Source organism: Myxine glutinosa, chromosome 2 (genome assembly GCF_964187855.1).
Source record: "Myxine glutinosa chromosome 2, kmMyxGlut1.1, whole genome shotgun sequence".
In the NCBI taxonomy this organism is placed as follows: domain Eukaryota; kingdom Metazoa; phylum Chordata; class Myxini; order Myxiniformes; family Myxinidae; genus Myxine; species Myxine glutinosa.
This window is the reverse complement of record NC_136262.1, coordinates 82,893,883-82,921,446: the sequence shown is the minus strand read 5'-3', so window position 1 is coordinate 82,921,446 and position 27,564 is coordinate 82,893,883. Positions and strand designations below refer to the sequence as shown.

General features: G+C 44.4%; 1 protein-coding gene across 2 annotated transcripts in view; it reads right to left on the bottom strand.

Moving 5' to 3' along the window:
• LOC137421640 (thrombospondin type-1 domain-containing protein 4) overlaps window positions 1-27,564 on the bottom strand; it is a 275,809-nt gene that overhangs the window by 178,702 nt on the left and 69,543 nt on the right. For both annotated transcript variants that reach the window (XM_078771163.1, XM_068107883.2), the window contains 2 exons: window positions 13,532-13,670; window positions 12,656-12,758 (listed from right to left, as the gene is read on the bottom strand). In XM_078771163.1, the coding sequence (XP_078627289.1) occupies window positions 12,656-12,758; window positions 13,532-13,670 (242 nt within the window). The remainder of the gene's footprint in view (window positions 1-12,655; window positions 12,759-13,531; window positions 13,671-27,564) is intronic.

Genomic DNA, 27,564 nt, shown 5'->3' with positions numbered 1-27,564 from the left:
AAAGGGTGTATGGGAAGATGTAGCTGTCGCAATAACAATATTCCTTGTACTGAAGTTTGTGGGTGTGTGGGTTACAGTTGTAACAACAAAGCAAACATCAATGAACCGCGTGTGATAGATATGGATGAGGATGAATGAGGCATTCGTTTATGTGATCGTTTATGTTCATTCATCGTTTATGTTTAGGTGTGTGTGTATGTGTGTGCGTGTGTGTGTGTGTGTGTGCGTGTGCGTGTGTGTGTATTCAAAATAAATGTTATCAGTGAAGATTGTTTATTGAATCGATTCTAATTGGGAAATTATACGATCCGATTTCACGACGGCCGTCTCCATTTTGGCTGGTATATTGCCCACTATTTTAATTTCCTTGCATTTTTCTGTAAAAACAATGGCAGATATGGCTTCCTTGGGTCTGAAAACATATAAAAGGACATATTATTCATGTTTATATGATATCTAGATACAAAGATATGCACAAAAGTGTATTTTCCAAATTTTATGGCGGCCATCTTGGATTTCTTCGAATTACTACCTATTAGACGTAAAAGAAAAAATGGAACCCTATTTTTTTTACATCTCTATAATATTCTGAAGCAGAATCCATTGCTAAATCAATTTTAACAAACAAAAAACACGAAATTACTAATCGCCCTAGACTAATACTTGAATGAGGCTAACCCACGCTCTAGCAGGGAAAATGGCCTTAAAATGCCTGTTGTAACATACTTGAATTAGGCCAACCCCCGCTCTAGCAGGGAAAATGGCCTTAAAATGCCTGTTGTAACAGACTTGAATTAGGCTAACCCCTGCTCTAGCAGGGAAAATGGCCTTAAAATGCCTGTTGTAACAGACTTGAATTAGGCTAACCCCTGCTCTAGCAGGGAAAATGGCCTTAAAATGCCTGCAGACTTGAATTAGGCTCACCCCCGCTCTAGCAGGGAAAATGGACTTAAAATGCCTGTTGTAACAGACTTACATGCAGACATACTTACAAAATGGACTTAAAATGCCTGTTGTAACATACTTACATGCAGGCATACTTACATGCAGGCACTTACATGCAGGCATTTTAATGCCATACTTGAATTAGGCTAACCCCCGCTCTAGCAGGGAAAATGGCCTTAAAATGCCTGTTGTAACATACTTGAATTAGGCTAACCCCCACTCTAGCAGGGAAAATGGCCTTAAAATGCCTGTTGTGCCATACTTGAATTAGGCTCAGCCCTGCTCTAGCAGGGAAAATGGACTTAAAATGCCTGTTGTAACATACTTGAATTCGGCTAACCCCCGCTCTAGCAGGGAAAATGGACTTAAAATGCCTGTTGTAACAGACTTGAATTAGGCTAACCCCCGCTCTAGCAGGGAAAATGGCCTTAAAATGCCTGTTGTAACAGACTTGAATAAGGCTAACCCCCGCTCTCGCAGGGAAAATGGCTTAAAATGCCTGTTGTAACAGACTTGAATTAGGCTAACCCCCGCTCTCGCAGGGAAAATGGCTTAAAATGCCTGTTGTAACAGACTTTAATTAGGCTAACCCCTGCTCTAGCAGGGAAAATGGCCTTAAAATGCCTGTTGTAACAGACTTGAATTAGGCTAACCCCCGCTCTAGCAGGGAAAATGGCCTTAAAATGCCTGTTGTAACAGACTTTAATTAGGCTAACCCCCACTCTCGCAGGGAAAATGGCTTAAAATGCCTGTTGTAAAAGACTTTAATTAGGCTAACCCCCGCTCTAGTAGGGAAAATGGCCTTAAAATGCCTGTTGTAACATACTTGAGTTAGGCTCACCCCTGCTCTAGCAGGGAAAATGGACTTAAAATGCCTGTTGTAACATACTTGAATAAGGCTAACCCCCGCTCTCGCAGGGAAAATGGCTTAAAATGCCTGTTGTAACAGACTTGAATTAGGCTAACCCCCGCTCTCGCAGGGAAAATGGCTTAAAATGCCTGTTGTAACAGACTTTAATTAGGCTAACCCCTGCTCTAGCAGGGAAAATGGCCTTAAAATGCCTGTTGTAACATACTTGAATTAGGCTAACCCCCGCTCTAGCAGGGAAAATGGCCTTAAAATGCCTGTTGTAACAGACTTTAATTAGGCTAACCCCCACTCTCGCAGGGAAAATGGCTTAAAATGCCTGTTGTAAAAGACTTTAATTAGGCTAACCCCCGCTCTAGTAGGGAAAATGGCCTTAAAATGCCTGTTGTAACATACTTGAGTTAGGCTCACCCCTGCTCTAGCAGGGAAAATGGACTTAAAATGCCTGTTGTAACATACTTGAATTAGGCTAACCCCCACTCTAGCAGGGAAAATGGCCTTAAAATGCCTGTTGTAACAGACTTGAATTAGGCTAACCCCCGCTCTAGCAGGGAAAATGGCCTTAAAATGCCTGTTGTAACAGACTTGAATTAGGCTAACCCCCGCTCTCGCAGGGAAAATGGCTTAAAATGCCTGTTGTAACAGACTTGAATTAGGCTAACCCCCGCTCTAGCAGGGAAAATGGCCTTAAAATGCCTGTTGTAACAGACTTGAATTAGGCTAACCCCCGCTCTCGCAGGGAAAATGGCTTAAAATGCCTGTTGTAACAGACTTTAATGAGGCTAACCCCCGCTCTAGCAGGGAAAATGGCCTTAAAATGCCTGTTGTAACATACTTGAATTAGGCTAACCCCTGCTCTAGCAGGGGAAATGGCCTTAAAATGACTGTTGTAACAGACTTGAATTAAGGACATGACAAATGGATGCATGCAAGCGGCACAGGACAAAATGGCAGGGAGAGAGAAATTGGCAGTGGATTGGAGATAGAGCACGAGCTGCACTAATGCATTGCGATCATTCATGAGATCAAATTCAGGAGAAAGTATGAGACGCTTTAACACTTGAGAGCCGTCGTATCTGCAAACGTGCTCGAGCTTTGTTATCGTCCTGATGGGAAGTTGTAACGTGGTTAAACAATACATTGGCTGTCCGATCACACAGACAGCTAACTCCCCCACTTCCTGTAAAACCCTCCCTTCTCTTGACTTTCTCTTGCCAATGCTGATATTTCTTCCTTTCCTCTTCCAGTATTTTTCATCCACATGATGTTTTGTTTTATTCTCCAAGCTTATGCCCTCTTCTGCTTGCTATGAATGGTAGGTATGGAGACAATGCCTTTTGCTGTAAGTTGAAAATCCTGTATAGCCAATCTTTCCGAACACCAAGGCCATTTTCCTTAGGTTTTAACATACAGTACATTAATTTTATCCGGACAAAAGCAGAATATTTAAAGCCGTATTCCCACAATCCCAAGCAGATGAGAAATGCCCTGTTTGGCACTCTGATCTGAGTACTTGCCTTTCCGCGTGAGCAATCGCCGGTGCCCCGTTATCCCTATTGCTTCTAGGTTCCTAGGACCTAGCGAATTCCATTTTCATCTACTGCCCCTACTGCTACAATCTTCCCAGGAAGTTACTTCCATACATTAATGACTCTGTTTGAAATACCTCACTTGACTGACTGTTGTTTTAACTCTCTGCTGTATGTACTCCCAAGCCTGTTTTTACTATCAAACCCCAAGCCCCATGGTCCTGCGACTGTCCAACCAGGTAAAACGCTTTTCTGCATCGATTTTATCAATGCCCTAAGAAGCCTTTGGTGAAATACAATAGTAAACTAGAAAGCATCTGAAAATGCAAAGCCTGTCCGCGTCCGTTTGTATTCAGACGTCTTCTTCTTCCGCATCCTCAAAATAACGAAGACAGTTTTAAAAAATACAAAATGAAAATTTATGATTTTATGCAGCCTTGACCGTTCAGGTTTAGATCTAAAAACGATTCAGCTTCTAGTTTTTGATTGGTGAACCGACTCTGTGACCCAATATGCAAATTCTTAAAATTTCAGGTCAATTGGACTGAAATTGACGATTTTATGCAACCTTGACCTTTGACCTCTTTATCCAAAAAAAACCAATCAACTCCTACCTTTTGATTGGTGAACCAATTCAGTGACTCAATAAGCAAATTCTTAAAATTTCAGGTCAATTGGAGGAAAATTGACTTTTATGAAACCTTGACCTTTGTTTGACCTCTATCTTTAAAAAAACAATGGACTCCTACCTTTTGATTAGTGAACCAATTCAGTGACCCGATATGCAAATTCTTTAAATTTCAGGTCAATTGGATGAAAATTGGCAATTTTATGTGACACTGACCTTTTAGCATTTTGACAAAATTATGAATTTGCCTTCTCCGTATTATCATAATAAAGCTTTGGTGAAAATTTGATGACAAAACTCAAATGGTAAAAAAGTTAGGGCCGGACACACACCCGGACGGACACACCTGGATGGACACACGCACACGCACACACACACACACACATACACACACACACACACACACGTGATTACAAAACCCCGTCTCCTCCTGTGGACGGGACGGGTTAATAAATAAATGCCCTTCCTTGTGATGAAAGGGTTCACTTTTTCTTGGCTACAGAAAAGTCCATAAAAGACAGGAACATCATTGTGATAACGATTGACTTAGGTAACATAGGCCATTATCAGTGCAACGAAATAAAGTATATCTAGTCATAAAACTGAAACATCTCCCATAATGCCCAGCACAATCTAGTCATGTGACATAATATTGCAGTACAAATATACTTGCATCACTGCAAAGGATTAGGAAAAAAAAACTTTTTATCAGCAAATGAATTCTGAGAAAATGTCGTGGCAATATTTGTGAGCCCACCAGCTGGAGCCGAGAATGCCGAAAGAAAAGCAGATGCGAAAGGAAATCTGTCATCAGCTGAGAAACAGAAGGCCGCAAAGCTCACTGTTCTGTGAAATAGTGAGTGATGACAAAAACAGAGATAGGAAAAGAGGGAGAGAGGGCAAGAACGAGATCTTCAGAGGTCATTACCATTAACCACCACCAAAAAGGGCCTGTGTGGAATGATCACGAGCTTACGTCAACACCAACCTTGGGCTGCCATCAGAAGAATGAGCTGGTTCATACAAGACTTAGGCAAAGCAAGAAAACAGCCTTTTTTAGAGTTCTGATGCACCATGATATGGCAATATAGTCAAACTCAAAAGCCTTTTGGTGAAAAGAAAATTAACTAGAACGGCTCTCGGTAGAGCGGGTACCTCTGCCAGGCTAAACAGTTTACCTTTTGTGTCCCACTGATAGGCCAGATCTGGATTTGGACCTCAAACAAAAATCAAATCGGATTGTTCTCGTCACTTACCAACTCATCCACCTAGTTTTGTCATAACTCGTCCACAACTTTTTGAAATATCATGCCATATATCGTCTTTGGTCCTATCACTCAATGGTGACGAATCACTTTTTAAAAAATTAAATTCTCGTATCCGGATTCGGGTCTTCACCCAAGTCGAATCGATTTGTTCTTGTCACACACCCAACCTGTCCACCAAGTTTCGTCCGCATCCTTCCACAACCTTTTGAGATATCGTGCTATATATCAGTTTTCGTCCTATGACTCAATGTTGAAGAATCACAATTAAAAATTCTCTGATCCAGATCTGGATTCAAATCTTCACCAAAATTGAATCAAGTCTTCCTTGCGGTGCACTCAACCTATCCACCAAATTTTGGCTAATCCGGATCCGGATCTTCACCAAAATTGAATCAATTCTTCCTTGCGACGCACTCAACCAATCCACCAAATTTTGGCTCATCCGGATCCGGATTCGAATCTTTACCAAAATTGAATCAATTCTTCCTTGCGACGCACTCAACCTACCCACCAAATTTTGGCTCATCCGGATTCGAATCTTCACCAAAATTGAATCAATTCTTCCTTGCGATGCACTCAACCTATCCACCAAATTTTGGCTCATCCGGATCCGGATTCGAATCTTTACCAAAGTTGAATCAATTGTTTCTTGTGACACACTCAACCTATCCACCAAATTTTGGCTGATCCGGATCCGGATTCGAATCTTCACCAAAGTTGAATCAATTCTTCCTTTTGACGCACTCGACCAATCCACCAAATTTTGGCTGAATCTGTCCATAACTTTTTGAGATATTGTGCTATATATCGGTTTTAGCCATATCACTCAGTGGTGAAGAATCACTTTAAAATTCTCTGATCTGGATCCAGATCCAGATCTTCACCAAAATCTAATCATTTCGTCCTTGTCACAAACCCAACCACTCCACCAAATTTCATCTGAATCCGTCCACAACTTTTGGAGATTTCCTGTTCACAGACAGACAAGCAGACAGGGGTGAAAACATAACCTCCTCCATCAACCTTCGGTGGCGGATGTAATAAATAAATAAACAAGTAGCATATCCAAAGGCGTTTTATAAAATAATCTGTAATGCACTACAAAATCTCTCAGTGATTTTTATCATAAAATAACCACTTAGATCATTAAAAATAATCTCTGCAGTTATAATCTTAACTGCTCCATCGCAATCAAATTTTTAAAACGACTTTATCAGACAGCGGTCAACATAATATAAAATTTAAAAAACAGCAGGAAGACAGAAAAACACGAAGGAGGTGTATCTTTTCCAGAACGGACTGAGTCTATAGCCATAGGAAGATGGTCCTGCAGTTATCCAAATTGTACCATGTAGGGTATTGTGCCGCGAGCGTCCATGATTAAGCGCAGGGACCCTCTGGCTCCGCAATCAAAATCTGGAAGCGCTTTCGTTAAACAATTCCAGGCAGCAGGCTTTGGAGGACTGAGTATGACTGTGGTTTGTGTTCCAGAGGGGAAGGTGGGATATGTTGGGGTCGTGAGCAGTATTGCGTAGAGAGCTCAAGCGCACACGTTGTGGAACCGCTCCAAAGACTTCCTCTCACTGGATTACTTCACCCGCATGGTGCCCACATCAAAAAATCGTATTATTCCGTGTAAATTTGTGCGGCCTTAGCCCAACATGTTCAAGCTTTCATCTCGCAATCCAAGAACTGCAAAGTATACAGTGACCTTAACTGGAAAAATAGCTGCACTTATCAACCCAAAGGATTCATGCGCCCGGAAAAGTCTGTCCTTGCAGGCATTCCGAAGCAATGATCCCAGTCATTTTGATGGATCAGACATCAAAGCTTTGAAATAAAATACTGACTTTTCAAATAGGTGAGGGTGAGAGACAATCTCTTTTACACCTGAGTGAAAGGTGTAAAAGCCACTAACAAACTTTTTTCATTCGCGAGGAATTTCAGTATGAAGAACTTGTGGTGTTGTGCAGACAAGATGTTTGGGAAATCTGGGATGAGAATAAAATCGGATTGCGAGAGGGGGGTTGTACTCCTCAGTGACTAGCCAAAATCATAATCCCAGGCCTCATCTGCACACCAGCCAGTATAAGGCAACACCCTTTCTTGTGTTACCGCAGGAATGGATGAGATGCTTTCTCAAAAGTTTTTTTTTGCCTCATACAGTTAACCAGGATCCTATGGCATTTGAGAGGATACTGTATAAACATGGAACTAGTTTGTCAACAAGGAGCCATTTATTTATTATTATAACTTGTCTTCATGGCAATTTGCATTTTGTGTACCCTAAGACAGTGTCATATTTATTGATCATATTACTAAGTTTGATCAATGATATATCTGACTCTGTGGAAAATCCTCTATCTCTTTGCTGATGACTCCACTCTCTGCCATGACATCCCTCATTCTTCTGAAAGACGTGCAGCATGCTCCTCCCTCTCTTCAATCCTTGACAAAAAATCCCACTCTCCCTCTCTCTCTAAGGATTGTCGCACAAACCCTCCATCTAGTCACTCAAACTCTTGGGTCTCACTCTCAGCTGTGATCTTTCTTCATCATTAAGAAACCCATATCTCAAAGTTGGCTTCTAAAGCCAGATACCGACTGGAAATCCTCCATCGCACAAAGTCCTTCCTTGGCATACTTGAATTCCTAAACATTAACAAGGCTTTCATCTGTAACTTAATGGAGTACTGCTCTCCCCTCTGGGCTGGCAACCCTGCCTCACACCTTGCTCACCTGACGCCGTGGAAACCAGGGCTTTCAAAATCATTGGAATCTCTTGCGTTGAAGCTGACTCGGTGGACCTAACATCTCACCATCACAGACAGGTCAGCTGTTACTTCTTTCGTCTCCTTTCTGGTCTTGCATCATCTGCCCTCTTTGTGCTTTGATCATGGAAAGGGGTGGAAGATGACATGAAATGGTGGCACACCCACTTCCCCTCCACCCCTCAGGGATCTACAGAGTGCATACGCTCCACCAACAACCCCCTTCCGGTGAACCTACCTGAATCTAAAACCACTGGTCTTCACACTCAATTGTTCCTCCTTTTCCTTGCCTGTGGGACCAACTTCCACACTCTCTTCAATCGCATTCTTCTCTCCAGATTTTCAAGACAGCTGTTCACCATCTCAGAGCATCTCCCATCCAAAACCATAATCTTTTCTACGCCCGTTAAACTACCCCCACCCCTCTCCACCACCCCCCCCCCCCACCCCCCAAATGTATTGCTTCTGTATCAAGCTTGTCCATCCCCTGTGTCCTCCCCGATCCCTCATGGCAACACGTGTCCTTTTTTGTCTGTCTCAGTCTATTTTCTCCTTCAAGCCTGCTGTTGACATTTCCCCCTTTTCCTTCTGCTGTTCCTTTTATTATGTTGCGTTCTGATCCGTTCTGTGGTCAAGCTTTTCCATGAGCCTTGCCTGTGTATACAAAGGAAAATAACCTGTGAGGGCCGAATGGAGCAGAGAGAGCTAGACTGGAGGAGAGAGAGTAAAAATAGAGAGGCCACTGACCTATATGTGATGTGACAGCAACATGCCTTGTACTATAGGGCTGGCAAGATGGCCATAGAGGTATGCATACTCACCCCTGAGGCTGTCTAACCTGGGTTTGAATTCTGGCCCAGCAATAAACTGTCATTCTGGTTTTCTTTCAGGCAGGGCAATTCATCAATGTGTGTTCCGTCCCTCAGATGGACATTAAACTGAGCAGCACGTCTGCCAGCATTAGTTTGCAGACATTAAAGATCCAATGGTGTCTCTTTGTAAAGGGTATGTAAGCTATTGATGGCACCATGAACAAGTTCTAAACTCCTGTCCTAACTTACAGGGGGCACTGCATCAGCAGCACAGCCACATCCCCAGCAAATTAAGCTACCCCCAGCCATTTTCTACATACAAAAGAAGTCCTTGTGTTTTGATCTTATCACATGAGATTCCAATAATGTTGAGCTTTATATTCTGCGGATTTCTGAAGAGGCAAATATGATGCTGCAGCACCAGCCCATAGGGAAGGGCAATACTCCATTGGGGTATGGACAGAGGTCTTATCGGCTGTGAGTAGATCTTTCTTTAAACAAAAAAACATCGGCAATAATAAGTAACATAATTATTTAAAATCACATTTTTACCTCACGCATGTGAAGTGAAAAGTGGGGTTAAGCATTTGGTTCACGTGTGTCTGTCCATCCATCTTATCAGTTTATTATCGTCAGTGTATGATCGAGGAACAACTTATTTAAATTGAATGTTGTAATTTGAACACAAATCAGAACAAGAATCTGAAAACAAACATGTAGTTGAGCAGTAATTTGGCTCTGGGTTCGTCCCGATCATGCATTAACAGAGAGGAGTGAGATTTAAAATTGTTTTACTCTGTCTGACGATCTGGCAGTCAAATAAAATTGAAAATCATTCCAAACATGAAACTTACTTGCTTTGAGGACTTCATAATGGACACAAACAGCAGGCACGAATAACTAATGCAACGTGTTAGATAAGATGGTGTGATAAACACTGCCGTAAAACGGTTGTAAAACCATGAATTAATTTATTTATACGACTTTTACAATGTTTATTTTATTTAAATTGTATTTAAATTGAATTATATACTTGAACACTGTGGAATACAAATCGCCTTCGAGATACTTCCAGGAACCTCCAGTTTTGCAGTACTTAGACAGGTTCTATAAGGTGGCGTATAAGGGTGGGTGATGTATAAGATAGCTTCAATAGCACTAAACTTCCGGATTGCATTGGGGTCCTTCTGAGCATGAAGTGATACCATGTTGATACGCTAGTGGTTGTGCAACCAATGAATATCTACCATATAAATCACAATGTCAGTTTGTGTGTTTGTACAGATGTCTGTACCCCTTCATAAGGGTGGGTTTTGTCAGCCAATATTTTAACACGAATGTATGTTCACTACGGTCTATTTTTGAGGATAACACAAACTCGAAAAACATTTTCCATAAAAGAGTAATTATGTCTCTTATATTGGAAATGTAGACGGTGGCTTGCAAATGAAGCCTCAAGGGCAGTGTTTTTTAAATAACAATAAATACAAGGTGCAGCGAGGTGAAATTCGCTGCACGTGATGTACAACGCACGCAAAGTAAAACAAGTGTTCGTTTACATCCATATAAAACCACCGTTTCGAGGCCATTTTTCCCCGCAAAGCGGGGGTTGGCCTTTTCGGGGACCGTGGTAGTTGTTGTTTTTTGGTCCCCTTTTTGAAGCAATGTTTTACGGCCGGATGCCCTTCCTGACGCCAACCCTTTTTTTGCCGCCTTCAACGACAAACAGGGAATTACCAGTGAACTGGTACTCAATTAGCCGACCTCGGAAGGATGACAGGCTGAGTCAACCCCCCTGGCATTAATTCGGCGATCGACCGAGATTCGAACCCAGGATCCTAGGATCCTAAGCCGGCACCCTAGCCGCTAGCCCAACACCAGGGATTATTTACATCATTATTTTACATTCATTTACATTTACATCCGTATGATGTCTAATAAATAAAGAAGATATAAGCACATCTGACACTAGGCCGAGGCTTCAGACTATAGCACGCTCACGAGGGTGTTCCAACCCGTCATTTCTTCACAAGCTTTTTACTAGTTAAAAATAAAACTTCTTCATGTGCAACAACTTACATTGAGGCCATAACTATGATTCCTCACTCTTACACAATCAGCATCATATCAATGCAATTACTAAACAGGTGAATAAAACTCACCACCAAACTAGTAAGGTCCAGTTTTGGTCTCAAACTGAACATGTAAAACATCAATAAGTCATTTCTAAAATATCAAATTGAAAGGTAATGATTTTTTGCTGTCCATAATATTACTGTTATAAACAGAGTGAAGGAACCTGTTAGGAACCACTGAATAGTCTATGTCTCGACATGCCTCAAAGCATGGATTCATTTTCTCTGGTTTAAAAATTAGTTGTTCTCAGGTCAGCTGGAGCTGCGGATTTTAACCTTACATCTATCTACCTTGTATGTCAGTCCAGTGGGTGGATGGGCCAAAGTACTCTCCAAATATTTAAATAAAGGCGATAAATGGTGAATCTGAAGTCAGTGAGGTCAAAGGAATTATTCAGGTGCCAGTAAGCTGAGTGAGCCCTTTGTCAGCCACGTTGAAGCTATCTCAAGGTGAGATTGCAGACAAGGCCTCATACAGATGAAGCAGCACCAAACTAGAGGTTTATACTCTCCAAAATATCTTGCATGTTCTGTATAATTGTGTGCAATGACGCAACTGTCCACTGAGTTTCTGTGACTGCGAATATCATGAACACATTAACTGGCAGTCCAGAACGTCACAATAATCAATTGAGACAGGATGCGAGTGCTTCTGTCCAGATGTCACGTGTTCCCAGATGCTGCTCACATAGCAAGAGGTTTGACATGCTTTGCTTACCTAAGGGTCATACCAGTCTTTCATGTGAGGAGTCATCCAAATTTTATTTATAGTATGCGTTGCGTCTTCGCTTGGCACTCAGCATTGAAAGAATAGAGCACGGGCATTCCCGGGGGTTTTTTTATTTATTTTTATTTATTTTTTTTTACACAAAGTCAAGGGTCGTGGATGAATTAGGAAAGGTGCCATTCAGGGAGAGGAGGAAATGTATCCTTAAATAATTACCCCATTGAGTGCAGAAATAAAAGCGTCATCGCTGGTACCCAGAATGCCAGAAAGTTATGTCACTTCCCCCAAGCTCAGCGGCTGCATCCGTCTGAAGTCCGGTATTGTATCATGTACAGTATTTCTCTGCATGTCACGACGTGATTTGTGCAGCAGCTTCTCCATGTTAATTAGATCCTGTGAAAAGAAAGACTATCAAAATTTCTTGCTGCACTACACTGAGGGGAAGTACATCATTCGTAAGTATCAGGTAAGTATTCTACACCCTCTTAACTCTCTTCCCTTATAGAATTCACTGGTGAATTATGAGCAAAAAAAGGTATATTGTAACGTTAGCGTGTTAAAAAATGACATTCAAACATTCTTTTTCAAAACCATTGAGAGAAACGTCTGTGCAATGTTCGTGGCGATGAAGGAATAAGATATCCTCCATGGAAGTTCGATACAACCAAAGAGGTCCATACATATTTAAACTTGAAAACTTGCCTAAATTCAGAAATGAATTAGATACCTCTCATCCCTCTCATCTCTCACACACACACACACACACACACACACACACACACACACACACACACACACACACACACACACACACACACACACACACACACACACACACACACACACACACACACACACACACACACACACACACACACACACACACACACACACACACACACACACACACACACACACACACACACACACACACACACACACACACACACACACTCACAATGTCTCTCTTACCATCAGTGAAAGGTTGCCACTCATAGTACCGTCCCATGAAAGGCTTGGGGTTGTAATTGGAGCACTGCACGGCACGGAAGTCTCGCCTGTTTGGAGGGCAAGCCTGTAGAGAAAAGGAATCCAACAAAGAATTGTAATCTTAAAGGCTAAACATACCATATTTGGAAAAAAATAATTTTAATCCCCTTACAATCAAACCATATGCTTCAGCAGTGACCGTGACATTCCGAAAGCCGCTGTAATTCTAAACTTTGACTTACCAATTGCATTGTGGGTAGCCACACAAATAGGAATTTTACCCCCACCCCCTATATGCCCTCCCCACCCTTTCCCCAACTCCAACTTGCCCCCAAATAAGCTTGAGTTTCATCCAATAATTTGACTGCAGTATGATTTCAAGAATGCGTTTTTCATCAAGAACAATTTAAAGTGGCATAACAAAATTTCCTCAGACATGTGTACATGACAGCCACCCAAGGTGCAGCTAGTAAGTAAAATAACTAATTATGCGTCTTGGCACGTTGGCCATAAAAGGCCTGCTATTGTTCATTGCAATCAATGATGTTGGTTGGTTTCGGAAAGAGATTTCTAGATTGAAGCACCGAGCAGTTCCAGGTTCAGCTCTTGAAAACATCCGCCAACTACAGTAAATCTGCAAGTCGAGAAGCCTTAAAAAGAAGGACATTCTAAATTCTCCTATGATAAAGGTTAACGCTCGTATTTTGAGGGTGTGGGATCTTTATCTGGTTGCATCATTGGAAGCTCGAAATATCAGTCCAAAAAGGTTCAAACATGCCATAACGGTGATGTATGGATACCTCCTGCCTCCATAAGATAGTATGTGCATGTTTGTCCAGGTATACCATGCTTCCCCACCTGTGTGTTACAAACACGGTGTCTCCGGTAATTCCCTGTGCAGCTGAAGCTGGCTGGAGGACTCTGTCCTTGTTGAAGCTCCTTGCCCCTTGTGCTTGATCTCTTTGATCTAGCTCTGACGGTCTCAGCACCCAAAAACCTGATGATATACACAGACCAAAAATGAGACCTTCTCAAACTTCCAAGTTAATGTTCATCAAAAGACATTATCGGACACTCTATCTCGGAACCGCTCAACCCGAAGTGCCGTATATTTTGACCACAAGTGGATTACTCCCTTTGCATATATCTTTGTTTGTCCATCCAACAATAGTTTCTCTCTTACCCCAGGTGCAAACAAAAAATCTTGTCTAAAGCCCTCTTTCAGGAGAGGATTAAACGGTCTTTATACTCCCAGAATGCTTGCGTAGCTCGAAATTTGACATGCAGTGAAACAAGCTCAAAACGTTGACTGCGACTTCACCTGCGATGAAAGGACATTTAACGATAAACTGAGCTGGCGTTGCCATCTCAATGGAGGTCGGTTGGTTTGTATTTGGAAACCTGAACAACAGCGACAAAATGTGTAAACTGGGCCTTCCTTTGGTTTGTTTTTTCCCCTCCCTTCTGTTATTCCAGATTATATAATTACTGCTGGCCATTGTGGTTATGATATACCCATTTACTCATTTGGGATTTTCCTTTGAGGCAGAGAGTTGGAATACCATATGTTTTGTGAGAATTGCCTTGTGTATTAATAATAAATAATAACGTAAAAACCATGCTGGATTGTTGCCCAGGACTCCATCTTGGAGAAGCACCAGTGCCAGCTGTGCGGACTTGTAAAAGTCCATTATAAGTGAGGCCAGGCTCAAGTTGTGACTATGTAAGAAAGCAAACTCAATCTTGATTTCAAATCCATTTTTAAAATGCCTGTTCAAGTGTTTGGGGTTCTTTACTGCGGTAAAGCAAAACCTTGTTTTGGTGCAGAATTTTTCATCGGTGCACTTATTCACAACTTTAAAAAAAAATTCAACACGAAACAAGCCTTTTCCTTATGGTGTAAAATTAAAAGAAAAAGATTTGAAATTTTATAACAAATGTGTATACCAGACTCGGTGGTCGGATGGTTAGAGCGTCCGCTACGAGTACGAGTCTGAGCTCTGAGAGGTCGGTGTTTCAAACCCCGGCCGAGTCATACCAAAGACTTAAAAATGGTCCGTGCAGCCTCCTCGCTTGACGCTCAGCATTTAAAGATGGATAAGAGCAAGGACCATCCATATTGGTTGGTATCCATAGGGAGGAAGAAATTCCACCTGAGGAAATACGGTGAGAAAGTCGCGCCATTGTTGTGGTACCCAGAATGCCCCGGGATGTGACGACACTTCCCCCAAGCGGTGAGAAATGCGGCGCCATTGTTGTGGTACCCACAATGCCCCGGGATGTGACGACACTTCCCCCAAGCGGTGAGAAAGGCGGCGCCAGTGTTGTGGTACCCAGAATGCCCCGGGATGTGACGACACTTCCCCCAAGCGGTGAGAAAGGCGGCGCCACGCCATTGTTGTGGTACCCACAAATGCCCCGGGAAGTGACGACACTTCCCCCAGCCCCCACGCTCAGCGGCGACTATGCCGACTTGTCTCGTCTTCCAGTCGTGCGTTGTGTCTCGTCTTCCAGTCGTGCGTTGTGTCTCGTCTATTCCTCTGTATGTCCATTATTTGGTGGCGGCTCCACTACGAGCCTTAGATCCTGTAAAAATAAGAGTATAAATTCACCATGACAACAATGATGGAAAAATCTGAGTAGTTCTGATCAAGCAGTTATGAGTTAACAAAATACTTTCATTGGCATGGATTATGGAATCTGCGATAATGAAAGTCAAGCCGGGTCTACAAGACGATGCAATAATAATACATGTTCCCTTACAAGGAATTTAAATGCAGAAGGCAGCCATTAAGCCCATCAGGCCTGCGCAATGGTTGTTTGTCCGTGCTCTGTCCTTAATGCCGAGCGTTACAGGATGTTTGCTTTCCCGAGCAGAGGAAACTGACGATTTGATCCACATCTAATCTACCCTGCATTGGCATTTGGTAAAATCTACGATACTCTTTACAAAGCGATGGTGCTGCTGAAGTAGCTTCCTGGCACAAGTTTTGCTGGGTAGTTTGCCATTCTTCTATGAGCCTTGACCACGTATACAAAAATAGGAATGACCTTCCCAGCGGTCAGTCAGGCCAGGAATTTGGAATTTGTTCATTCATGGTGCCGGCGATAACTCACCTACTCTTCACGCAGGAAATCATGGGATTTTAACATCCACTAGCTAATGCCAGCACACGGAGCGCCCAGTTTAACATCCATCCGAGGGACGGCACACACATCGATGTCTCGCCCGGCCTGCGAAATACCAGGACGGCAGTTTATAGCTGGGTCGGGATTCAAACTCAGGTCAGACAGCTCAAGGCGAGTACCTCTGGGACATCCAGCCAGCCCTAGAGTGGTGTTTTACCATACCTAAAATCACATCTAGCCGCTCGTCAAGCAAAGGGCAGTAACAGGTATGGAGGGTCTGATTGAAAAAAGTCCCTGCATCACCTCCAGGAAAGTTAGATTGTTAAGTAACAATTATGTTGTTTAGTCGTATATATATATATATATATATATACAGACTTGGCATTTAATATGGAATATTTTTTTTGTGGGGGTGAACTTACTTTTCAAGATGACTTAGAACCAAAAGTTCATTGGAATTATGTTGAAATTATTCTAGATTTTGTCAATGTGACCTTTAAAAGAAACAAAAACCACATTTGACATTTCGAAGCAAATAAATTGATCCTTGAAAGTGATGTAAACTGATATCGAACTCAATTCACGGACAGTACTGTGTTAAACTTCTGTACGTTTTCCAGAAGTATCTCTTTATTTTGCACATTAGCCAAAAAAAAATTCAACAAAAACAAAAGCTAAATTATGACTGGGATTACGGACAGTAAAATTACAGTTCCGTACTTTGTGTAACCCCCACGAGCATTCAGGAGAGCACGTACACGTCGAGGCATGCTGTTCACGAGATTTGCCAAGGTTTGGACAGGAATCGCTTGCCATGCAGTGGTAATAGCCTGCTGCAATTCACGCACAGAGGTAGGCTGCTGGTCCAAGTGGTCGATTTGACACGTTAATTCTGCCCACAAGTTCTCTATCGGATTCATATCCGGGGACATGGCAGGCCACTCCATATGCTCTACACCACGGTCAGCAAGAAAGTGTTGGATCATGCGAGCACGATGAGGCCGTGCATTGTCATCGTGGAAGACAAAGTTTCCTAGAAAGGCTGCACGAGCAAATGGAAGCAATGTTTCTTCCAGAATGGCCCTGTACTTGAACTGGTTCAGGTTTCCATTCAGAACAACCAGGTCAGTTTTGCCCCTGCATGAAAAGCAGCCCAAACGGTCACCCCACCACCTCCAGCTTGGACTCTTGGCACTATACAATCTTCGTTGTGGGCTTCATGCACTTGTCTGCGCACTCGGACGCGGCCATCTTGACGATAGACCAGAAATCTAAACTCGTCACTGAAGGTCACGTGATTCCAGTGTCCTGGCTGCCATTGACGGTGCTCTCTGGCCCACTGCAATCGGCGCTGGCTGTGTTGTCTGGTCAGGCGTGGCTTTCTCAGGGGACGCCTGGTACGATAGCCTGCTTGAACCAGTCGTTGGTTGACTAGCCTTCTGGATACAGGCACATTTGTCAGTTGCTGACACTCAGCCCTAAGCCGATTAGCTGACTTGGTACGGCCATTGCAGACTAACCGGTGCAGCTGGCGATCATCTCTCCTTGTGGTTCTGCGTGGACGTCCTGGCCTCGGTATTGGAGTAGGGACACCCCTCTGAGCATTTCGTTTCAAGATCTTTGACACCTGACCTTGAGTGATGCCATACTGCCGAGCAATAGCACGCTGTTTCATGCCGGAATTTCGTAAAGCCACCACTCCATGACAAACAGCATTGTCAAGTTGACGGACCATCTCCAGAGGAAGCGGCAATAACTTTTGTAGACGTGCAGCAGTTGTTTTTTTCCACTAATACAGAACGCAACAACCCTTATATACCCGATTGTGAAGCCAATCATCAAATGTACCTGTCCTTACATTTTGTCACGCCACCTGTGATATAATCCTGTTATTGACTTCTTGCTGCGAAAGACAATCAGTGACATGGTTCTTTCAACAAAGACATCACCGAAGGGTAAAAGAAACTCACCAGATTGATATACTGATTTCAGAAAGTAAACCCGTCAAGAAAAAAAAAAATTCCATATTAAATGCCAAGTCTGTATATATATATATATATATGTATGTGTATATATATATATATATATATTGTTGCGGATTTGAGAATCCTGCACGTTGGTAATTGTTGTAAATATCACCCTCTGTAAATAATGTAATGATTCCTGTAAATACCTCCATTTGTGTAAAGGTCAAAGGTCGTCCCTTTAGCTAGTCCATAGCATACATGTAGAAAATCATAGGCCCTTCTAAATAGTTATATCATTATTATGTGTTCCAGTTTAAGGCTCTGTTTTCCATTAGTTGACTCTGCATTGCACCAAATGAAATAAGGTAGGATCCCCTTTCAATTGCCCCAGAACCTCAATTGCCAACCGCAATTGCCAACTGCATTCGCCCTCGGAAAGACGAAGGTGATGGCAAGTGGTAAAGCATGTGGTGAGGTGGAAAGAACTGGGAAGTGGCCCTGTGCTGTGTGTAGGAAGGGTGTCGGAGTGAACTCCATTCAGTGTACAATGTGCGCTGAGTGGGTTCATCAAAAATGTAGTGGTCTGAGAGGGTCATTAACCAGTGTGGCAGCTACATTCAAATGTAAGGTGTGCACAGAGGGAGCTGCAGATGGAGGAAATGTTGAGTTGGATCTTGGAGACGGTGTGAAGCTGGAAGGTGTGAAAACATTTTGCTACCTCGGAGACATGCTGAATGGAGAAGGTGGATCAGACTCGGCAACGGTTGCTCGAGTGAGATGTGCATGGAAGAAGTTTCGGGAATTGAGTGGCGTGCTGATGATGAGGGGAGTGTCGTTGAAGCTGAAGGGAAAGGTGTATGCTGCATGTGTGAGAAGTGTTATGATTTATGGGAGCGAGACATGGGTAATGAATGTAGAGCAGCAACGAAGGTTGGAAAGGGTGGAAATGCGAATGGTTCGACGGATGTGCGGAGTATCGTTGAGAGAGAGGAAGACAAATGATGAATTGCGAAAGATGATGGGAATCGAGCCTGTGATTGATGCTGTGAAGAGGAACAGGTTGAGATGGTTTGGTCATGTGTTGAGGAAGGATGAAAGTGACTGGTTGAGAAGAGTGATGGAAATGAATGTAGAAGGAAGTAGAAGACGGGGAAGACCGAGAAAGACTTGGCTAAAGATGGTGGAAGAAGAAATGCGGGCAAGGGGGTTAACAAGGAGAGATGCAGAAAATAGGGCAAAATGGAGAAGATTGTCATGGGGACCGCAAGGCTAACCCCCGCTCTAGCAGGGAAAATGGCCTTTTAAAATGCATGTTGTTGTTGTTGTATTCGCCCTCCATTGAACACACGGTCAACTCGGGGAAGAAGGGTGTGGCCCCACCTCATCATCAGAAGGAGGAGTGAGCCAGCCCCCGATCAACCAACCAAGCATGAGGGGTTTGGCCTGAGAGGGCGGAGAGAGAAACTTCGAGGAGGTTCAGGAAGATTCGAGGGTGTGGCCTATAAAAACCCGTGGCATGAGCCCCCACCGTCAGATGATTGAGGGAGGCAGATGATTGAGGGAGGCAGATGATTGAGGGAGGGAGAGGATTGAGGGAGTCAGACGAGTGAAGAGAGATGCGCAACCTGCGGGAGTACGAGTGAGGGAGACACTGTTCCAACCAGCCTTGCCACGACAAGCTCCGACGCGTTGCTGCGAGCATCCCGGCGGTGTGGACCCGAGGGTGGAGAGCCGGCGGCTGCTCGCTCCCGGCCCGGCCGTTCTGCAGTCCCACCTGAACCTTCCTCCCCTTCCAGCCATTCGTTCCTGCCTTCATTCCCCATTCGTGTAAGTCTGACTGTCGTCTGTCTGTCTGTGTTGTCTGGGGTATAAGTTAAGCTGTATAAGTAAGAATTGCACTGTGTCTTCTTCTTCTTCTGTAAATTACTTTCGTTTCTTTCCTTCTCCTTGGTTTCATTGGTTGTGTAAATAGTAGTTAATAAATACCTGTGTTCTTCCTACCTTTGCCTTCTTTCCTTCACATCCGTTCGTTTTAGAGGTTTCCACATTGAGTTCCTGTGGTGCGATTTCGGCCAACGCATATGAATCTGGTTTAGTCTTCGCTAATGGTTCGAACCGCGGGCTGCAAAAACCGCTCGGCAAATAACATCTTGTCCGGGGTTCGAGCGGTACTTGTCTCCCTGTTTTGTGGAGGGATTGGTGAAGGTATTCGGGAGAACACCTTGACCAATAACCCTGATCAATCCCACCTCGCAAAGGAGTGTTACAAGTACCAGGACCGGCGGAGACGGCCAGCTTAACAGGACAAGGGGATTAACCCCCCCTTGCTAACGGGAGAGCCGTCCCCCGTTTCCGTAACAATATATATATATATATATATATATATATATATATATATATATATATATATATATATATATATATATATATATATACAGTATATATATATACAGTATATATATATATATATATATATATATATATATATATATATATATATATATATATATATATATATATATCTGTGCAGTGTCCGTGCCGTGCAGTGTCTGTGCAGTGTCCGTGCCGTGCCATGTTGTGTCGTATCGTCACTGAACTACTCCCTCAAACCTTTGTGAAATCGTACCAAACTTCTGGATGCACTTATCTCTCCTGTCGGGATGTCCTAAGGGTATTTTTTTTTTGAAAAAATTTCCAAATTTTTTTTTAAAGTTAAGTTTTCAACTTCAATTGTTTCTAAAATGTAATATGAATATGCATTGCGTAGAGTGAGAGCTTCGTCGACAATGGTCAATCGATCGAGTACGCAGCCCTCACAAACATCTGTAGGCCTAGGCCTAGCTAGGCTAGGTTGTTTGATCTTGGGCTCAGAATTAAAATTCAAATTAATTTTATTGAATGGATAGATTGGGATAGAATGCAGGACTTACCTACTGTCGGCTATATAGACTTGACTTCTAGTCGACTGGACCAGGTACATAAGTCCGACTAGCAGGTACGTACTAAAATCGGTGTACCGTACCTGGCTTAAATGAAGTCGGTGTAGCTGGCGGAAAACTGAAGCCGGTGTAGCTGGTGGAAAAAATAAGTCGGTGTAGCTGGCGTAAATGATGAGCGGTTTCGAATTCAAAATCCGTTCTGTACAGTACTGTATTGTAATTTATTGATTTTAATCACCAGGTGAAAATAATTTATCGGTCGCGCCAGACCAAAGCAAGATCACGTGAGCAAGATGGCGGATCATGGAAGGGAGAAGATGGCGGATCATGGAAGGGACAAGATGGCGGACCATGGAAGGGACAAGATGGCAGATCATGGAAGGGACATTTGAAATGACAACCTGAAATTTTGTTCCCAAGGGAATGGGGAAAAATTTGAAATTTTTTTTTTGTGAAATTTGAAATGAAAGTGAAATTTTGAATGGATTTACATAAACATGCAATGGCCATAGAGGTTCGCTTACGAAGCTCTCTAATATCACGTATATTACAAATACATTTGTGCATTATGATTGTTTGAATTATGATTGGTGTAAACTGTAAACCATGACAAAACAGCAACTCAGGTAGTCATTTATCTGCAGTCACGTGAAAAAGTAAGTACACCCCATGTAAAGTTTTGACTTTTTCAACATATTTCAACATACAGCTATTTGCTCTTCATTTCAACAATATTGACAGATAAAGGTGATATAATATAACAAATATCATGAAACATTTACATTTTGTAGTCCATTGTATAATTTAAATAAACATAAATGCAAATTTTGCATGTGGAAAAAGTAAGTACACCCCTACATTTATCACTACTTCAAATACCTAAAATTAGAATCAGGTGCACCAGCTCAGGTGCAAATGATTAGAACATCGTTAGAGAGGATCTTGGAGGAACCTGTCTTATTTAAACCTCAGACATTTCGTTTGGTTTGCTCTTTGTTGTTGAAGTGTGTGGCGTCACCATGCCTAGATCAAAAGAGCTCTCTGAGGCCTTCAGAAAGAAGGTTATAGATGCCGATGAGTCTGGGAAGGGATTTAAAAAGATCTCCAAACAATTTGAAATCAACCATTCGACTGTCCGGAAGATCATCTACAAGTGAAGAAGATTCCAAACAACTGCCAACTTGTTCAGGCCAGGCCACCCCAGCAAGTTCAGCTCGAGAGCAGACCGAAAGATGCTGAAATAGGTCTCTAAGAACCCCAGAATGTCATCACGGGACCTACAGGTAGCTCTTGCCACTGTTGATGTCAAAGTGCACGAGTCTACCATGAGAAAGAGGCTGCACAAATTTGATCTACATGGGAGGTGTGCCAGGAGGAAACATTTGCTGTCCAGAAAGAACATCAGGGCAAGAATAAAGTTTGCCAATGAACACCTAGGCAAAGACCAGAACTTCTGGAACAATGTGCTCTTGACAGATGAGTCAAAGGTAGAGCTATTTGGCCACAGTACCAGAAGACATGTTTGGCGAAAACCAAAGACAGCATTTGACCACAAGAACCTGATACCAAATATAAAACATGGTGGTGGAAATATTATAGTTTGGGGCAGCTTTGCTGCATCAGGGCCTGGGCAACTCACCATCATATAATCCACTATGAATTCTTCATTGTACCAGAGGGTGCTTGAGGATAATGTGAGGCCATCTGTCGGTAAGTTGAAGCTAAACCGAAGATGGACCTTGCAACATGACAATGACCCTAAACATACCAGTAAATCCACCAAGGAATGGCTGAAAAGAAAGAAATGGAGGGTTCTGGAATGGCCAAGTCAAAGCCCGGATCTAAATCCCATCGAGATGTTTTTTTTTTGTTTTGTTTTTTGTTTGTTTTTTTGTGTACTGAATCGAGGCTCGTGAAAGAGCTGACATTTACTTCACAAACAAATCAACCAGACAAACAAAATATATTGTTACAGACGCGGTTGTGGATGTTGGTTAACCGAGCGGTTTGGTATGACCACGTCTGCACAGTTTACCCGATTCCACTCGAACGTTGCCGAGTCGCGCTATGCTAAATCAATGATGGAAAAGACACAACGGCTGGATTAAAATGACACGACACCAAGGGTTCAGGTCTCAAGACCTCCGGAGGAGGTTATATTAGGGCGGAAGGTCAGATTACAACGACAAGAGGGACAGCATAGGAAGACAGGCACTTAGACACACTTATCTTATTCCCTGACAGACGACAGATAAACAGGACAAAAACTGACTCACACGGGGATTGATGGCAAGGAAAGCGGGCAGTCGATGGCTCAAGGTGCACTCTTGGCTCAAGGACAGAATCGACCCGGTCCAGTCCAAAGATACGGGAGGTCTCACTCAGCGCTGGAAGGTCACGTTCTTTCTCCAAGCTGGGGGCGCATCTGACGTCACGTCCGGTCAGTCGCCGCTTATATCCGGCGGGGAGTGACACGCCCTCGGCTCGTTAGCTCCGCCCCAGATGGAATCGGCCCGTTGCTTCTCATTGTGTGCGTGCGGGGGGGTTACCGGCTCCGCCCTTGACGAGGGGCTGACAAGGAGCCCCTTCGTGGTAACCCCGTCGGAGCGCATGGTCAATGGCGGCTAACCGAGCCGGTGTGAGGACGCACACTCCCCCGCGCAGCGCCGTTGTTGTAGTTGTTGTTGTTGTTGTTGTAGTTGTTGTTGTAGTTGTTGTTGTAGTTGTTGTTTGGGGAAGAAGATGGGAGGAGGTATGGGAAGGTCCTAAACTCACTACTGGTGCCATATAATCACATTCTGGTGCAACGAAGAGTCAGAATTAATGGAAACGAGTCCTTAACTGACATAGACTAAGAATAACTAGCAAGATGTCCGAAAGTTGTCTACGTGAGATGCGGTGGACCTGGGCACGACATTTAATGGGGGAAAAAGGGGAAGGTCGGTTCTACAGAGTGTTATTTACAGGCAATGGGACTAGGGAATGGGGGATTGGGGATAGTTGGGGAGTATTGGGGAAATAGGGGAGTATTTACAAGCGGATATTGAGGCCAAGTCCCTTATCCGCAACATTGCACCCTTCTCTACCCTCGGGGCGTTCCGACCCGATAAATTTTTACCTATTTTAGTGTGGCACTCAGATGTAGTTCCCTCTACTATTAACTCTACCCTGAGTGCGGCAGTTTTACAGATATTCACAAATGAGTAAATATGTCCCCCTGCGACGTTGCACCCTTCTCCTCACAGAAGCACACCCACAGGATAACCGAATTGCGGAAAGAATTCGCAAACTAAACATACAGCCGGTAGGGAGCATTATTTACAAGACTACGCTGCTATTTACACTACGATCCAGGACCTGTTTTTGGAGGAACACATGCAGATGTTATGCATAGAGAGAGCACGCATGCCAGCATCGATACACCAACCCACGAGTGCTCTGTGGCCTACAGCCTTTAATAATGTGCAGAGCACCCCTTCCCAGCACCAAAAGCACCACCCCATCACACAGTCAGCACCATCCGGTGCACCAATAAAGTGTTTATAAATCACCGGTGGTGTCGCAGCCGGCCGATGTTCTGCCGCTGGTCTTGCCTTCGTGTGGTGCACTTGGTGTTCTTGCCTCTTTCAAAAAAAATAAAGAAAGGCGCCAACCGCGTCCATTTCTCTATTGTGGCCGTCAGGGGGCCAACTGTTAGTGGTTCACCTTGTATGGCATAGGTGCCACGTTGACCCATAGGTCCATCCATGGGTGGTGCTTGGCCGCAAAAGAACTGCGGTCCATTGTGGGTGGCCACAAACATTGCGGTCCATATGGTGTATCGATCCAAGCAGCAAGCAGCGAAAGTGCAGGCCCACAACTGCGAAGCCAGCACCTCTCTCTCCTCTCTCTCTCTGCCCCAAAGCCAGATCCTCGGAGGTGGGAGACAAAAGAAGCAGACAAGTGAGTAAGGTGGTAAGGGCGCAAAAGTGCACGCAATGCAAGGTAATGCACACTGGGGGCACATGGGAACCAGGTGAGACAGGTACGTTCCTACCGTACGCCCCCCCCCCCCCCCCCACCAGGTAACCTACATTGCCCCTCCCTTACCCCTTACTGTATCCACAAAACACAACACTACCCATAAACATCTACTTTACAAATCAACAAACGTCCCTACTGTCTTCCCCGTTCCTCCCATAAACCAAATTCGTCTTCTCTCCCTCCTAACCAATCAAATTTGCCATTTTCAACTCTCATCAAAATTTGCCATCTCCAACTGAACATCAAAATTTGCCATTACCAATTCATCATCAGTCCCTCCTAAGGAGGGAGAGATGGAATCACCCCAATGTCTCATCCACGTCGTGATGCGTCTCACAAATCCTCACAGCAATTCTCATTTCCTGCACCAAAACAAAGAAAACACAGGTGTGGAGTCATCATCATCACCACAGGTAAGTGGCTGCGTATGGTGCGACAGGTTCATCAATCCTAACTATTTCTTAAATGACTTTAACAACTTTACATTACCCGGGGTCTTTCTCCGGCCAAACCATTGGCCCTCTTACACTATGGGTTCTAAAAACCAATTCCCATTGAGCAAACTGTGGTGCTTTTCAATTTGGGGTCTCACTCCCCCGATTCATCTCCCGGTGCCCTCGCACAATTTCTGGGCCGCGACGTGTAGCTCTCCCAGTGGGTCTACCCACCTGCACACCTCCACCACTGCAGTTGCCTCTGAGCTTACCTGCTCCTTACCCTAACCTAACTACCTGGGGAAGGCCCTCTGGCGCTCTCCCCACTCGGTGCCCTCTCTGGCACTGGGCTACCCGGGTCCGTCCTCCGGATCCTCGGGCCCCATCCACAACTCTACCGGCTCCCAGAGCCCACCTGCGGCCTCACCTGGCCGACATCCTCACAGTGGTGGAGTGCCCAACCAACTACACACACTAACAGGCTACACGCCCAGCCATTTCCATGACACTAATGCACCCATCCACAATACCATTCTGTCACCCGCACCACAGATGCCAATATCCAACCACAATTTACCTGTACCCTCTACCTAACACTTACACTACCCGCCCCGGGTATCCGTGATGGGGGTCCACTCTTCCCCCATTCACACCTTCGCACCATGCACACCACTCCGTACCACTTACTCCAACTCTCTCCACACACCTGTACTTGCACACCTGTGCTCTCACACCTGGTGCCACCTGCACCCTTCTCTCCCCAAGCGCATTCGCGCTGATCCACACACTCACTACTCATACACTGCTCCACACACCTGTCCAGTTGCACACCTGTGCAATCACACCTGTTCAATTCTCACACACACTGCATCATCTCAGCTAACTACTCCCCTCTGAAACTTGCGCTTCCCAGTCGTCCCTTTAAACTATTGCGCTCCCACGTCATTATAATCCACACTAATCTACCTGCGTCCCCACTACAGGTATCAGTCACTAACTAACCTTAACGTTACCTAATGTCAATCTCTTCTAGATCCCTACAATATAACCTAACCCACCCGGGCTAGTTTTCACTGCCACACACCCCATAATCTATTGCTCCTTTGCCCCCCCTTGGGAAGGGTGGCAGGGATGCCAGCCTTACCCACCGGGCCCATCGCTCACTACCAATTTTGCACATCAAATTTCAACAAATTAAAAATTTGGCCAATCACTACCCATCATCTGCCAATCACTACTGCCAATCCCTTGCCAATCATCAAATTTTGTTTTTCTCTAATTTTGGGTCCAAAACACTAACCTCATCACCCAGTCTACTCAATAATGCCTCTCGGTGCGCCAATTCCTGTCCAAAGCCCGGCTTCGTAAAGCCGAGCAATGAATGCGGGTTGTTCCGTGCCAGCGGCTGGATGCGTCCGGCACTCGGTGCAGGGACGGGGGCTTACCCGGGCCGAGATCCCACGCACCATCTCGGCGTGGAGCCATCCCATGGCTCGATCTCGACCTGCCGGCATGCCTCAACAAAAAGTGGTCGCCATGACGACCCTTCCTATCCAGCCGCCCGCTCCGCCTAGTGGAGCACGGACGCGGCCGTTCAAAGCGAGGCCCAGCACGCACCGAGGGCCCGATTCGGCTAAAAGTCGACCTAACCTCTAACCTGGTTACCGTCGATGCTTCACCTGGATGCTTACACCCCGCAGCCCGTTCCTTGCTCACACATCCAGCCGTCTCCATGCTCCTCGTACCTTTCCTTTCACACCTCGGTACCCCCATTCCACTCACAGCCTTGGTCACACACCTGACCACCGAACACTTTGGCACACATTCGTTGGTCGCACACCTCACCAACACACCTCTTCGCGCCCCCTCTTCTGTCACCTCCTCTGTGACAATCACAGGTGTGCTCTCATTCGCACACCCAACCACGTGCCTCACTACCAATTCCAGCGTGCATTCCCACTCACGCTCCTTGTCACTCTCACTACTCTCACCTCCATTCTTGACAGCGCACTCACCCTTACTCTTGACAGCGCACTCTTTCCTCATGCACCTGTCCGTCACACACCTTTCTCGCGCACACTCTCCCGTTACACCCTCTGTAACACTCACCACAGGTGTGCATTCTTCCTTGCCTTTGACAGCGCACTCTTTCCCCATGCACCTGTCCGTCACACCCCTTTCTCGCGCACACTCTCCCGTCACACCCTTGGTAACTGTTACATATTTATGTGAATGTATGTAAATTACCATTCAGGTTGCTTATCCGTGTGTATTATACTAAGGGTTGTTGTGATGGGAGGGTCAGGAGCCCTTCGGAACCAGTGGCCGGAAACGGAAGTGGCCGGAAACGGAAAAAGAAAAGACACGAGGAGAGAAAAGGAGGGGATTCTTCTTCCTCG